The 16,338-nt window shown below is 33.7% G+C and overlaps 2 protein-coding genes across 3 annotated transcripts; both read right to left on the reverse strand.

The window, feature by feature from the left end:
• Nucleotides 1-6,965: 6,965 nt before the first annotated feature.
• On the reverse strand, nt 6,966-12,157 carry LOC117928959 (cinnamoyl-CoA reductase 2-like). 2 transcript variants are annotated; one of them, XM_034849116.1, is made up of 6 exons: nt 11,962-12,157; nt 11,677-11,846; nt 10,876-11,061; nt 8,465-8,627; nt 8,130-8,319; nt 6,966-7,258 (listed from the first exon to the last, which is right to left on the reverse strand). In XM_034849116.1, the coding sequence occupies exons 1-6, from the start codon at nt 12,083-12,085 to the stop codon at nt 7,120-7,122; spliced, it is 972 nt and encodes a 323-aa protein (XP_034705007.1). In that variant the 5' UTR covers nt 12,086-12,157; the 3' UTR covers nt 6,966-7,119. The 2 variants fall into 2 exon arrangements, with proteins under 2 accessions (XP_034705007.1, XP_034705008.1); XM_034849117.1 differs by having other exon boundaries at nt 7,004-7,264; nt 11,962-12,156.
• A 1,060-nt stretch (nt 12,158-13,217) lies between these two features.
• On the reverse strand, nt 13,218-13,667 carry LOC117927942 (uncharacterized mitochondrial protein AtMg00810-like). Its single transcript, XM_034847676.1, has one exon. The coding sequence runs from the start codon at nt 13,665-13,667 to the stop codon at nt 13,218-13,220; it is 450 nt and encodes a 149-aa protein (XP_034703567.1).
• Between the last annotated feature and the right edge of the window lie 2,671 nt (nt 13,668-16,338).

Below are 16,338 nucleotides of genomic sequence, written 5' to 3' on the forward strand. Positions count from 1 at the left end.
TTTCTTCATCCTTGTTTTTTTCTTTTTTTATTTTATAAAAAAACTACAATTGGTATCAGAGTTTCTACTCTTAAGGGACCAATGGTATTTAGGTTGAGTTCTTAAAGACGCCATGGAAGCCGAATCAAGTTTTTCTTCAATTGCCCCTCCAGTCTTTGATGGTGACAATTATCAATTTTGAGCTGTTAGGATGGAAACGTACCTTGATGCTATGGACCTCTAGGAAGCTGGGGAAGAGGATTATGAAATCATTCATCTTCTAAACAATCCGACGATGGCTCAGATTAAGAATCACAAGGAAAGAAAAACAAAGAAGTCCAAGGCAAAACCTTACTTGTTTGCTGCCATTTCTTCCACAATCTTCACTCGCATCATGTCATTAAGATCAACAAAGACAATTTGGGATTATCTCAAGATGAAATACGAGGGAAATGAAACAATAAGAGGAATGCAATTTTTGAATTTGATTCAGGACTTTGAATGGTAGAAGATGAAGGAGACTGAATCCATCATAGTAGTTTGACAGGTTACTTACTATTGCAAACCGAGTTAGATTACTTGGTTCTTCCTTGCCAGACTTAAGGATAATTGAAAAATTCCTTGTGATAGTGCCTGAAAGATTTGAGGCATCCATTACAACCTTAGAAAACACTAAGGACTTGTCAATGATCACACTCGTAGAGCTTTTAAATGCACTATAAGCATAGGAACAAAGAAGAGTTATGAGGTAGGATGGTGCTATCGAGGGAGCTTTACCAGTCAAGCATCACGTGAATGCAAGAAATAACAAGAATAAGAAGGGTAAAAAACATCAAGGCTAAAATGGAGAATATACAACCAACAACAATAAGAGCAAAAGTGGAAACAAAAATGAACCCCATCCTCCATGTCAGCATTGTGGTGGAAAATCTCATCCGCATTGCAAATACTAGAGAATACTTGACACCAAGTATGCAACTAGATGGGGCATGAAGTTGTCATCTGCAAAAACAAAAATCAGCAACATGGTGAAGAGGCACAAGTTGCTGATCAAGAGAAGGATCAACTGTTCGTGGCTACATGTTTCTCTAACAAGGAATCAAGTGAGAGTTGGCTCATTGACAGTGGTTGCACTAACCACATGACACATGACAAGGATCTATTCATGGAACTAAGAAGCACAAACACGTCGAAGGTTTGAATTGGAAACGACTAGTACATAACCGTGGAATGAGATGGAACAGTTGCAATTTCAAGTTGTTCAGATATAAAGCTCATTTATGATGTGTTGTGTCACTGAAATAGATCAAAAGTTGCTTGATTAAAGATGCGGTTGGCTAAGATATTTTTAGAGTAAAAATGAGAAGGAAAAACTTTGCTCTAAATCCATTAGAGGAGGAGCAAATCACTTTCCCAATCAAAGAAAATATCATAGAGGTATGACACAAAAGGCTTGAGCACTATCATCATCAGGGGCTGTTACAAATGAAATCCAAGATGATGGCAAATGATTTTCCAGACCTTGATGATCACGTTCCAAATTGCAAAGCATATCAGTTTGGTAAGCAAAACAGAAAACCGTTCCCCAAGGCAATGATTACTACTCAAAAAGTGCTATTTTATAGCTTGTAATGAACTCTTTTAAACACTTTTGAGTAGTAGTTATTACCTTTTAACTCAATTGGCATGTTAAGGACCCTTACAATCGTTTCTAATCAAATTGTGTTAAGTTTTGGTGTTTTTGATAGCTTTTTTTATCACCAAAGCAATCTGAGATGAGGAAGAACTTTATATAATCCATGGCAAAGCAAATGGAAGCTCATTTACATGAAGAATTAAAGCTTTGGAGCTTTGTAGTTCTTTGCCAAAGCCAATCAAGAATGCAAGGAGGAAAAAGAGAGGAATCTAACATGAAATTCAAGAGGACAACAACTATTGGACACATTTTGAGTACTTTATGGAGTCCATTTTATGCATACTATATGTCGTTTCGAAGCTCGGGAAGTCAGGAGTCCAATGCTTCAAACAGTGCATGAATCGGAGTTGAAACAAAGAAGTTATGACCATTTAAAGACAACCACATCAAGTTGTGCGAAAATTTAGCAGCTGCAAAATTTTCGCAGCCCAAAGCCCATTTCGCAGCTGTGAAATGAAATCTACTTGCGAAATTTCGTAAGGTGTTTTGCAGCTGTGAAACCACCTCCAAGCACATATGTGCCACTTCGCAAGTTGAAACTCCATCTTCGCATCTGCGAACCACGTTGCAAAATCACCTCCAAGCTGCGAATCAAGTTGCAAATCATCTCCAAGTTGTGAAATCACCTCCAAGTTGCGAAATCACAAATTCAACTTGCAAAATCAAAGTTCAAACTTACAAAATGGATAATTCAACGTATGAATCACCTTGTGAAATCCACATGTGCAATCTCAGATATTTGCAACCAACTCAGTTAGATTTTTTCTCAAGATATTTTATGTAAATTTCTATTTTCTCCTTGTAATCAGTCAAAGATATTATTGGGATATTTCTTAGAAAATATCTTCTCTATATATATCTTTGAACCAATGTAAAGAACATATCATAAATTCATCATGTAATCGACAATAGTAAGAAATATATCTACAGAGCACTTGCTCTGCTTTTCCTTTATATTTTTGTTTTCTCGTTATTTTTATTTCTAGCAAATCAAACTTTGAGGATGTTTCTTCAGAGGATGAGTGGCTAGGCTCTTTGTCTCTTGGAGTGAAGAAAGTCGGGTAAGTTTCCACATGCAAAAATTGGAAGTTTTGTTGTTTCAATTTTTAATGAAGAGAAAGTGTGACCCGTTAATGGTTTCTATGTTTTTAGTTAACTTAAAACGCCTTAAAATCACTTGGGCCAACACTTGGTAAGGCAAGTGATCTTTGTCCATAGAGATACACTAGTTTATCTCTTGCGAGCCTTTGGGAGGTGGTTTAAAGGTAGGATTTTCTAGAATAGCCAACACTTGGTAAGCTTTTGGACTCCAAGGAGACATCCATTAGTTATCTCTTGCGAGCTTTTGACGGGTAATCCAAGGTTAAGGATCATCTTGAATGACCAATACTAGGTGAGAGGTATGAACCATTGCAAGATGCATCAGTGAGAGGGATTTAGTGTTTGAACCCATTAAGGAGAAGCATCTGTACCACACCGATTCGAGAAATAACTATATGTTAAATCCCCAATACGAGGAAAAGATTCAAGTGACCGGAACTCCCTTTTTGTATAAGGAACCTGAGCCTAGTGATCTGAAACTCCAAGAAACGCTTTTCTTTCTAAGTAATTTCCGTTACTTTATTTTTAGTTAGCTTAAAACCAACCATTTTTCAATCAAATTTATGTTTTCTTTTAGAGCTAACCTTGAAATGAAAAAGCACCAATTCAGCTTTGAATTAATATCAATTATGAAGTGAAAACTCATCCCAGTGAACAATCCTAGAGCCATTATGCTATGCTAGCTAAGGCTATCCTAGTACATGGTGATATAGGTTATAAATTTTGTTGATTACTCCCGTTTGAGGACCGCAATCAAGGAACACCAGCTGGACACGAATCAAATGGCACGGTTGTCGGGGACTATTGAGAGGACATGAATCAGCTGATACACCAATTGGGAACGAATCAGGCGACATGGATAGCATCAAAGAAGCTGCAATTGATTCATTCAGACATTTTAGGCCCTCAAAGAATACCTTCTCTAAAAGGTAGTCTTTATTATGTTGTATTTATTGATGATTTTACTTGGATGTGTTGGATTTTCTTTTTGAAGCATAAATCGGAGATAACACAAATCTTTTGGAAATTTAAAGTCAAAGTTGAAAATGAGAGTGGTTGTAGAATTCAAACTCTCAGATCAAACAATGACAAGGAATACACATCTAAATCGTTCAATCGATTTTGTGAGGAAGCAGACATTCAACATCAATTTACCACTCCATATACTCCGCAACAAAATGGATTAAGTGAGAGACAAAACATATATATTTTGGAGATGACAAGATGTATGTTACATTAGAAGAATCTACCTAAGCGGTTCTGGGTAGAAGTAGCACATACAACTGTCTTCTTACAAAACAAGCTTCCCATAAGAGCAGTGAAAAATCAAACACACTTTGAGGCGTGGTATGGCTATAAACCATCCTTGCAGTTCCTTAAAATATTTGGTTGTTTGTGTTTCACTCACGTTCCACAGATCAAGAGAGATAAGTTGGATAAAAGAGCATTTCCAAGCATTTTCATTGGCTATAGCTCGGTTATAAAAGCTTATAAAGTTTTTCAGGCACAAACCAGAAATATTGTTATAAGCAGGGATGTGCACTTTGTGGAAGATGAAAAATGGAACTGGGAAGGTGTAAAACAAAATAATGGAGATTAACATAATGACATGGTAGATGGTGCTTTGATTGGAGACACGAGATTTCTTTCTGATGTATATCATAGATGCAATATTGCTGTATGTGAACCTGCAGACTATGAAGAAGCAATGCAGAATCGGAATTGGATGATTGCAATGAAGGAGGAACTATCAATGATAGAGAAAAACAAAACAAGGATTCTTGTTGAAAGGCCTAGAGACAGGAAGGTGATTGGAGTTAAATAGGTGTATAGAACTAAACTTAATGTTGATGGTTCTGTTAACAAAAACAAAGCAAGACTTGTTGTGAAAGGTTACAATCAAATTTTTGGCATGGACTACTTGGATACGTTTGCTCCAGTTACTTCATTAGATACCATTAGGCTGTTGTTTGCTGTAGTTGCTCAAAAGGATTGGAGAATGTATCAACTCGATGTCAAATCAGCCTTCTTAAATGGTTACTTGCAGGAAGAAATCTATGTTGAGCAACCTGAGGGCTTTGTGAAGGAAGAAGAAGAAGACAAGGTTTATCTTCTCAATAAGGCTCTTTATGGCCTAAAACAAGCTCTAAGATCTTGGTACAACAGAATTGATGAACATTTGCTGAATTTAGGATTTGCTAAAAGCTTATCTGAATCAACATTGTATGTTAAGCACAATGGAGCCGGCATTCTTATCATCTCACTGTACGTGGATGATCTGCTTGTGACTAGGAACCACACAAGTCTTATGGAGAAGTTTAAGCTAGAGATGATGGAAGTTTTTGAGATGACGGATCTAGGTTTGATGACTTTTTTCCTTGGAATGGAAATCAAATAGAGTGAACATAAAGTTTTTATTTGTCAGAAGAAACACGCTAAAGAGATACTCAAGAAGTTTAAATTAGATGAATGCAAGGAGATAAGAACTCCTATGAATCAAAAGGAGAAGCTCAGTAAAGATGATGGAACTGATAGGATTGATCAGACATATTTCAGAAGCATGATTGGTTGCTTGATGTATCTCATAGCAACAAGGCTTGACATCTTGAATGTTGTAAGCATTTTGTCTCGGTTTATACATTGTGCAAGTGAAATGCGTCTTAAGGCAACAAAAAGGGTGATTAGATATGTTAAAGGCACTTGTGATTTAGCATCAAATTTACGAGAAGCAAAGAGTTCGAGTTGGTTGGTTTTTCAGATAGTGATTGGGGAGGCTCTATTGATCATATGAGGAGTACTTCAAGTTACTGTTTCACTTTTGGTGATGGTTTTTTCTCTTGGTGCTCGAAAAAACAAGAAATTGTAGCCCAATCTACAACTGAAGCAGAGTTTATTGTTGCCACAGTTGTGGTAAATCAAGCTATTTGGCTAAGGGAGATCTTAAACGATCTTAATAGGGAGCAAAAGGAAAGCACGAAGATACTTATTGACAACCAAGTTGCCATTGCTATCTCTCATAATCCTGTGTTTCATGAAAAAACTAAGCATTTTAACATTAAGTTATTTTTCTTAAGAGAAGTGCAGAAAGATGGAGATGTGATTCTTCTCTATTGCAAAACAGAGGATCAGGTTGCGGATGTTTTCACCTAGCCACTGCAAGTTAGCAAATTTGAATTTCTAAGGACAAAACTTGGTGTTTGTAGTTCGTGAAGCAAGAAGGAGTGTTGAAGACATGCTTAGGACTGGTGATGTGGTGTCATAAATTTTTTAGTTGTTTTGAATGTTTCAAAGTTGTTATTGCTAGTTTTTAGGTGTTGATTGTTTTTCTGTTTTGCATGTTTTGTTCATGGCTTTATCATTTGTCCACGTTTATAGTGGGTAGTTGTTGATTAAGTTTTTATTATAATTTCTGATGATTAATGAATTATTGTTGTTCGAGTTTGTTTTACTTCTGAGATATCTTTTTGTTTTTCTTCATCCTTGTTTTTTAATAAAAAAAAACTACATTCTGAATGTAAGGGCATGATGAAGCGTTATACATTGGAGATGTCTCATCCACCACCCAACTCTCTTCATATATATATATATATATATATATATATATATATATCACATTTTCCCATTTCCAGCATCTTGTTTCTAATTGTTTTCCCATGAACATTCACAATAGTATTTGCCAAATGCATAAATGAAAATATCACAGAAACAACCACTCGAATGGAAGAACTCTGAATCCCAAACCCCATTTCTGTTTGTTTCCTGAGAAAAACACAGAGAAGCTTATTCAAAACATAAAGCATCATTGACATGAAATTTATTTCCATTAGGCAACACAATTTTGCCTCTTCTAAAGCCTTGAATCAGGTTTGCTAATATGGTATTCACTTCAAGCAAATTTATTTATAACGAAAATCATATTTGATAACCCACTTTTACTTCTTGCTTTTAAAATTTTATCATAGAATTAAAAAAATAAATGTATCAAAAATTGTTTGAATCTCATTTTTTTTTTCAAATAAATTTTAATTTTTTTTAAAAAAAATCAATTTCTACTCACCAAACAAATAATAACAATGACCCATTGGTGAATATAAAAAAAATCAATATTAGGTTTTTTTGTGAAATAAAATCTTTGAGCACAAATTAATCTCAAATGAAATGATTCCAATTTCGAGGTCAAATGGATATCTAATTAAAATTTATTTCAATAGATCACTTGCCAACATATGGTAGAAAACCATTGTGTCTGGTAAAGATGTTTTATTTAGATCAATATCCATGGCAAAGAGGAAGAAGAGTTTAAAATGCAAAGCAACCACAAACAGTAGAGATAGTGTTGTTGGCTAGTGTTTATCCAATAAGCCATTCTCTTCAAAGTCTTTAACAGCATCCATTAGAGTCTCTTCCAATGGCCTATACTTCCATCCCAAACTCTCCAATTTCTTTGAACTCAGCTTAAACCCTTCCTCTACTTCAGTATAACTGTCACTACAAAGATAAAACGAGTAACCAAAATATTAAGTAGATTGACGTTATGATAAGTTCAAGTGCATATCATGAAAATTGATGGTTTTCAGAAACTAATTTAACTCAAAAGCTTTTCAACATGGAGACATGTAAGGTCAGGACCTTTAATTAACTAGAGCTCTTATACCATGTTAGAATAGGGTTGGACACAATTTGGTTTTGTTCAGTTTTCAATCCAAGAGGTAAACCAGATTGGTTGATTTTAATTATAGTGGAACTGAATAGAACCAATTTATTTATTAGCCCAAAATAGTCTTAACATCAATTCCATCTAGTTCAATTTCGTTCATTTGGTTTGGGTTAAAATTGGACCAATAATGTAGAAGTATTAGAATATAATTTATACCATCACCACATGATAATCTAGTAAAAAAACTATCACATGTTCATGTAATAATAAAAATATTTTACATAGAAATTTATAATTATTTACAATTATCCTTAATAATTCAAATCTAAAACATCATAAGATCACATGATAATGTAGATCACATTCAAAGTGACATAGTGGGTTACCTAGTAGGTTAAGATAAACTATGTATATTCATTTCAACAGTTTAAAATGTTCACAAGTTGTAAACTAAATTGAAATATTCCGGTTTTTTATTCTCAAAATTAACCAATAAAATTTTAAATTTTTTGAAAAAAAGCCAACTTGATATCTTTGTTTTGATTTGGTTCAATTTTATTAGATTGATAGAGTTATTGATTTTTTGCCCTTATGTTAAACCTATAATTTAACTCAAAATTTGAAATTATTTGGTAATAAACAAATAACATATATCATATTTAGATGATCTAAGTCTTTAGCCATAAACGAGCTTACCTCTTAGAATAATTGTAGTTGGGATATATGTTCTTCAATTTCTCTATCAATTTTTGTACTAGGATCGTATATGATGAACATATGTATCTTCCTTCTGCCTCGGGTTTGTCATATATCAAAAAAATTGCATCAGCTAAATCACGCACATCGATGATTGGACGATCTTTATTTTCTACCGATTCATTTGCATCTGATGTCCAAGAAAAGAAATAAAAAATAGTTAAAAAAAGAATGTAACTTAAGAATATCTAGATAAACCCCATAACATTTCAATGATAGTAGCATACTTATAACACAAGGTGTTTGCAAAAGAAAGCTTTAGTAAGAGAAGAAACCTTTCAAATATTTGAGGAGAAGGAGGCTACTAGCATTCAATGTGGATTGCAGCATGGGTCCAATAACCAGGGATGGACAAATTGTTACAATATTAAGGTCACTTTTCTTTGCATGCTCCAAAGCTTCACTCTCTGCTAGTGTTTTGGCAAGGCTGTAAAAGTCCTGCCATTCATATGAAAATATATTAGAGCTTAGTTTATATTCATTTGATAAAAATAAGAATTAATTTATTTAAGGGTTATTTTTCGTGCATGTGGTTGTCACTTCTAGTCAAACATTCCTTTGAAATGAAATATAAAGACTATGATGGAGAATCAATATTTTAAAATTTTAAGCAGCTACAATTTGAGTTCTCAATAGGACTCATAATGTATGTCATTCATGCTCTCCAACATCCTCCCATAGATGTGATCTAATACCCACATGTGAAAAGATGTACAAATTGATGGGTAGGCGGAGTCAATAAATTGGAAAAATAAATATTCAATGATGATCTTCCCTAAATGAGACTACTGTATATCATGATCTCCAATAGATTCCATTTAATTATTATAAATGAAAATTCTAATTTTCAATCCTATTTGTTACCTTTAACTTAAACACATTTCAAGCATTTTTTTTAAAACATGTATAGCTTTATTCTAAAGTGCTCAAAATATTTTCATAGAACTCTTTCATAAACTATCAAATTGATTTTACTCAATAGCTTTGATTCTCTGTCTTTGTGTTTTTGACATATTTGATATTATAACTAAATACATTATATAAACAACACCTTAGTTATTGATTTTAAGTCTAAAATTCAATATCCTAAAATGTTGTGCAGGCTTAAGCTTTAATATTAACGTATTAGTATAAGAATACAAAGATAAAATAATCTATATATAAAGGTATATAAGGTTTTAATGTGGTTTAGTTAATCATACATCAAAAAATAAGAGTGAATAATTCTACTATATTATAGAAAATAAAATAATTCTACTATATCATACTTACATTCTATATTTCATCACTCCTTTTATTTCTACCATAAGCTAGGAACCCTTATTTCATTGATATCTTTCACTCTTTCTTGCATTTATACTTGACATAGTCTTTACATCTCTATCTCCTAACTTTTTTGTATTAGGATCTAGAAATTTTGTAGACATAATAATTATCCTTATTCTATTAAGAAATTTAATATTACAATGTCACATTAACATGAGAAATATTCTATACAAAATGAGATGTATATCAATTATATATTTCGAAGATTTTTCAATAATCTGTATCTTAATTAAATTCTATCAAGTCAATCTTCTATCTTTATGATACAAGCTTTATGTATCTTATTCTAATGAGGGAAAAATAAACTTCATCTTCAAACATAATTTGTGTTTTTTTTTTTTTTTTTTTGGCTTTTCCAAAAATTTTGACTTGGACTTCAACATAACTTATTGTATAGGTTGAATCTTTAATGCTAATATATTATTACAAGAATATAAAGATAAAATAATCAACACACAATGGTATATAAAGTTTGAATGTGGTTAAACAAACTATGCCTATATTTAGAAATAAGATAGAATCATTTCACTATCCCATATAGAATATTATCAATTAAAGAAACAAGATACAATTATTTAGTCTTAAAATATCCATATATCTTCGTGTTTTTCACTCCTCATATCTATACCTTAAATTGTGAGTCCTCACTCCACTAATATCTTCAATCCTTCTTTGCATTTCTACCGATTTGATATAGGTTTTTATACATCTCAACCTTCATTTCCAACTCATAATATTTTATTCTTTAGACTTAGAATATTTATTGGCATATTGCTAATAACTTTTTTTTTTTATTCTATGAGACAATCTAATAAACATAGGGTATAATCTATATAATATTTTTTATGAAGAGATGAATGTATATTAATTAGAAACTTAAGACATTGTCCAACAAAAAATAAATCATTTCAATAATTATTTTGTACTTTGTCTCAACATAGGGCTGATTTTGTTTCACATCTTTAATTTGAAGTAAGACAAAGAAATTAAGTAATCCTCCTATAGTGGAGACATTAAATTATGCTCAAATGTTAAATATGTTCACAAATCAAGATTTTACTTCAAAATAGGTGGATAAATTCATATAATAAGCACATAAAGATGGATATATCCCAAAATATCATATAATGACTAACTCCCAATGATGTAAATATTATTCGCTCTGTATCTAATAAACTTTTATAACTTTAAAATGCGTTTATATGATTAAAAATAACACATGGGATGTCACTTATTTCTCCCTCTATTTCTAATAAAAAAAATCTTAACAAAAATAACTTATTAGACATTTGGATATAATATAGGATTAAGGCTATTAAAAATTAAACCCGGAAGAATCATGAATTTGGTAATGGGATACCTGATTTGTCCTACAAAATTCAGGATCGGACCAACATTCCTCGTCTTTGGGGCGATCCATGGGCCAATTTGGGTTACGGTTGACTGCAGCAGCTGATGATACTACAACGACTTTCTTCACTTTGGCCTTCTCACATGCCTTCAGTACATTTCGTGTACCCGTGACGGCTGGTTCCAGCAGTTCAACCTATATTAAATTCATACATCAATTATCTTCTACTTTTCAATCCCATTTTCATTTGCAGCTCTTACTAATTTTTTATCATTCCACTATGAGATTTAGAAAGGAAAGGATTACGCCAATTTCGATGGCGTTTTTTTTATAGCCTAAAAATAATTATTTGCCTAAAAATTGGGAAAACATATAAATAAAATGAAATATATATATATATATATATATATATATATATATAATTAGAATATAAAAATAATTATTTGCTTCCAATCTCTATGTGCCTAAATGTTTTTATTTTATTTTATTTCAATTCATTTTCCAAAAGTGTTCTCTAGTTTGGTGTTGAGGAGAGATGAAAATGGAATAAATAAATAAAAAAATAAAAGGAAAAATAATAATTTAAGTAAAATAAATGAAAATCTATTCATATGAAATTATCAATTCATTTAAAAACACCCAACTTGATGTTTTAAAAAACAATAGAGTCAAAACTCTCTTTATCTCTTCTCTTTACAAAGCCTTTTCTTCTTCATTTTTTTTTTAAATTTTTTTTATGACAAATAATAAATAAAAACTACATTATTATTATTATTATTTTCCTCTAGAATTGAAAGAAAAAAACCTCACCTCTGGATTGGCTACTTTGGCTGAAGGAACAGGGCTGGCAACATGGAAAACCCCAGTGCAACCATCAATGGCTGCACAGAGGCTTTCAAGCTCCAACAAGTCTGCCTTGAACAGCTTCAAATTCTCTGAAGCCTTCTCCAACTTCTTCATATGACTGTTCTTCTCATCACATGGGTCTGTGATCAAACCATCAGACACCTTCTATCATTCAAATTCCACAAAAAAAAAAAAAAAAAAAAAAAAAAAAAACCAGAAACTAAAGGCAAAGAGAGAGAAGCAAGTTACATGGGTCTCTGACGGTTCCATGAACGATAAAACCCTTAGAGAGAAGAAGCTTGACAAGCCATGAGGCCACATACCCTCCGGCGCCTGTAACACACACTCTTTCCTCATCTCTCTTCTCTGCCATTATCCCTTATTTTTCTCTCACAGAGAAGCGCCCAAAGGCATCTGCGTTTTGGCCAGGCTTTTGAGTTTGTATTTGTTCTTACTTCCTTGTTTGGATCTCCACAACTGCCAGATGTTCAGACAGCAGAGAGGAATCTATATTAAATTATGTCATGGCTCATCACATGCAGCAACTGGCATAAGGACAGTAATACTAACCCCGATAACAAAATAAAATAAAATATAACTTCGGAAATGTCAAATCAGATTTTTCAGTAATAAAATAATAAAATTTATTATTTATTAAGAATATTAAATAAGGAAAGTAATCAAGACAGTTAATTGATATATGATAAAAAAAAATATTATAAAGATTATTTTATATATTAGAAAAAAAAATTATAGAATATTTTACATAGTAGGAAAGTAATTATTATGAATATATGATAAGGAATATTATATAGAAAATATGCTAGAAAAATATTTATGAATATGATAATTATGAGGATAAAAATTTATGAAATTAAGATTTTCCTTATGAGATATTATGATATATGAAATGGCTAAATATAGTAGTAATATATAAGGAATGTTTGAAGAAATGGAGTAACAGAAATTATTAGAATAAGAGAAAGAGAAAACAGAGTAAGAGAAAAACAGAGTAATGCTTCTTGCTCTTATTTCTCGGTTATAAAATCATTACACTTCTGTAGTTTTTATATACGTAGTTGTTGATACCTATAACTAACTTGAGAGATTGGTTTTAACATAAATGATCAGTTGAAACTAATTGAATTTGGTAACAAACTCAACTGAGTTCACTAACAGCCCCCCTCAAACTCAGGGTGGACTTTGGTTGACACTCAGTTTGGCACGTATGGTGAGGAATCTGAAGCTGGGAATTGCCTTAGTGAAGACATCAACTAGTTGATCAGAGGAAGGTACATAATGGATTTGGATTTGTTTCTGAAGAACTTTTTCTCAAACAAAATAAAGATCAATTTCGATATGCTTAGTCCGAGCATGAAGAATGGGATTAGTCGAGAGGTACATTGTGTTGAGGTTGTCACACCAGATGACCGGGGTTGTGGAGGAAGATATGTTTAATTCTTTGAGGAGAGACTACAGCCAAGAAATGTCAGCAACAAAGGTAGCTACACTCTGATATTCTGCCTCGGTAGAAGACTTAGAGACTTTATGTTGCTTTCAAGAGTGCCAGGAACCAAGTTTGGACCAAGAAAGAGGCAATATCCTGATATGGAGTGGCGATCATCAACATCTGATGCCCAATCTGCATCACAGAACCCTGTTAAGTTGATGTGTGAGTTGGAGTTGTGCTGAAGATGGAGTCCATGGTGAAGAGTGACAGCTAAGTAGCGTAGAATTCTCTTGATAGCCTTCCAATGAGCAGTAAAAGGAGATTGCATGAATTGGCAAACTTGGTTGACACTATAGGTGATATCTAAACGTGTGATGGTGGCATATTGGAGGGCACCAACAATGCTTCTATAGAGTTGAGTGTTGTTGAATGGAGCACTTCCAAAGTTGGATAGGGATTGGTTAGATACCATAGGTGTGGGAACCGGCTTGACATGAAGCATCATGGTTTTTTAAAGTAGATTGGAGATATACTTGGTTTGTGACAAGTGCATTCTAGCAGATGTATGCTTGACTTGGATACCTAGAAAGTAATCAATATCTCCAAGATCTTTGAGAGCAAATTGGTTGTTGAGCTACGTGATCACATATTGAACAAACTGATCATTGCTACTTGTGATAAGAATATCATCCACATATACTAGAATGTAAGTGGATTAAGTAGGTGTAATGTTGATAAAGAGGGATTGATTTAATTTAGTGGATGAGAAACCAAGAGTGCCAAGTGTTTGATGTAGCTTTTCGAACCAAGCTCTAGGGGCCTGTTTGAGGCCGTAGAGAGATTTATTTAACTTGCAAACGTAGTTCGGGCTAAGAGGGTCGATAAAGCCTTCAGGTTGGATCATGAATATTTCTTCATGTAGGTCGCCATTGAGAAGAGCGTTATTGACATCTTGTTGTCAAATTTTCCATTGTAGATTTAAGGCAATAGTGAGAACAATATGAATGGTAGTCGGTTTGACAACCAGGCTAAAGGTTTCATTAAAGTCAAATCCAGCAATCCGATGAAAACCCTTAGCAACTAAACAGACCTTGTATTTTTTTATGGTTCCATCGAGATTCTCCTTAACTTTGAACACCCATTTGCAGCTAATCAATTTGCAATCAGTGGGAGGAGAGACAAGATTCCAAGTGTTGTTTCGAAGAAGAGTGAGATATTCATTAGTCATAGCCTATTTCCAATGGCTAAGTTGGAGGGCTTTAGGGACTGAAGTGGGAATGGTAGAAATGAGATAGGCCTTTAGTTTAAAGATGCCATTTTTAGATTGTGATCATAGGATGGGTGGGAAGAAGAGAGGCAAAGGATGATGGAAGATGTGATGCTACATTGTGGTTAGAGATGGTAGGAGATATTGGTGGGTTGGTTGGAGAAGAGGTTGAAGAAGGGAGAACCATTAGTGGAAAAGAGGTTTGATAGGGAAGAGAAGTGGATGAAGAGCTGAAAGAGGAAGTTACCTGTTTTTGGGACTACAGCTGGGCAAATGAGAAGGCATGTTCATAAAAAATAACATCACGGGAAATCAATATGTTACCATTAGGGTTGAGACATTTATAGCCCTTGTGATTGAGACTATATCCAAGGAATGGACCCGAATTGCAGCTTGTGGTGGTTGAAGGGCCGGAGGTTGGGGTAGCACATGCAACCAAAGACTTTGAGCTGAGAATATGATGGCTTTTGGTGGAAGAGAACTTCTAAGGGAGATTTGTTTTTTAGGAATGGAGTAGGCAGTCGATTAATGAGATAAACACTTATGTGAAATGCTTTATCCCAGTATTTAAAGGGAAGAGAGGCTTGAGCAAGAAGGGCAAGGCCATGTTCGACAATGTGTTGGTGTTTACGTTCAGCAAGTCCATTTTGTTCATGAGTATAAGGACATGAAATACGGTGGATAATTCCATTGGAAGTAAGATATTGAGTGAATGAACGATATTCGCCACCCCAATCTAATTACACAACTTTGATCTTGTGGCCTAATTGAAGTTCAACTTGTGACTTGAAGTGAAGAAAGACTTGAAATGCTTCAGACTTATGTTTAAGTATGTAAATCCAAGTAAATCGGAAGTAGGCATCAATGAAGTGAATATAGTATTGATGTTTATGTGAGGAGGGTGTTGGGGCTAGCCCCCATACGTCAATATGTATAAGTTCTAAGGGTTTGGTGTAGGAGGATGTTGAATGCGAGAATAGGGGCTTATGAATTTTTCCCATGCAACAAGCAGAACAGATAAGAGAGGGAATTTTATTAAGATGAGGGAGATTACATTTATTGAGTATAAGAGAAATGATATGTGAAGAAGGGTGACCAAGTCTATTATGCCACAATACAAAGGGAGATGTAGATGAAGCATGTACTATCAGTTGTGTGTTATCGAACACATATAATCCTCCCTTAAGCTGGTCGTGCATGAGGACTGTCTGAGTGGAAAGATTCTTGATAAAACGAGAGGTAGGATGAAATTCAAAGAATACATGATTATCAGCAACAAACTTAGAAACACTATGAAGATTTTTTGTAATTTCTGGTACATGGAGAAGTTGTTTTAAGGCAAGTGTTTTGGAGAGAATGAATGATGATGAAAACGAGGTGTGACCAATGTGATGAATAGGGAGACCCTTACCATTTCCCATGAAGACTTCGTTTGATGAAGAAAACTGTTGTGAGTGTTTAGCTAGGTTGGCAATTCCGGACAAAATTCCTAAGTGTCCCCTAACTCGGCTTTCCTATTCCTATTCGTACTACTTGACTTTGAAGACTAAGACTTTGCTAAGAGGCCGAGGTATGTAGTCGAGCGTGGAGTGATTGGATGTGAATCAACCCGACTTTTAATCTTTAAATGTGTTAGAAAGTTGGGAAAAATGGTTTTTGATGCAAGACTTTCATTCCTCTGTTTTTGGATCGATCCAGGTGTAGGGGTGGATCTATCCAACTAATGTTTTTTTTATCAAATCTTAGCCATTAGATTAAGGGTTTCTTTTTATACTTTAAAAACCAATCTTCTCTCATTTTCTAGAGAGAGAGACTGTAGAAAACATGGGGAGAGCAGCCACACTCCTTGTGTTCTTCATTTTCTCATTTTTGTTTTCCTAATTTGGGGTTTTTCATTGCAAAGAAAATC

Source organism: Vitis riparia, chromosome 13 (assembly GCF_004353265.1).
Source record: "Vitis riparia cultivar Riparia Gloire de Montpellier isolate 1030 chromosome 13, EGFV_Vit.rip_1.0, whole genome shotgun sequence".
NCBI classification, from domain to species: Eukaryota; Viridiplantae; Streptophyta; class Magnoliopsida; order Vitales; family Vitaceae; genus Vitis; species Vitis riparia.

Bases quoted from the DNA above. Each gene is read 5' to 3' on its own strand.
- LOC117928959 (XM_034849117.1), bottom strand. From the start codon at position 12,085: ATGGCAGAGAAGAGAGATGAGGAAAGAGTGTGTGTTACAGGCGCCGGA. The intron at 11,847-11,961 runs GTAACTTGCTTC...TCACAGACCCAT, and splicing joins TGGAACCGTCAGAGACCCAT to GTGATGAGAAGAACAGTCAT. The intron at 11,062-11,676 runs GTGAGGTTTTTT...AATTTAATATAG, and splicing joins CCAAAGTAGCCAATCCAGAG to GTTGAACTGCTGGAACCAGC.
- LOC117927942 (XM_034847676.1), bottom strand. From the start codon at position 13,667: ATGATGCTTCATGTCAAGCCGGTTCCCACACCTATGGTATCTAACCAA.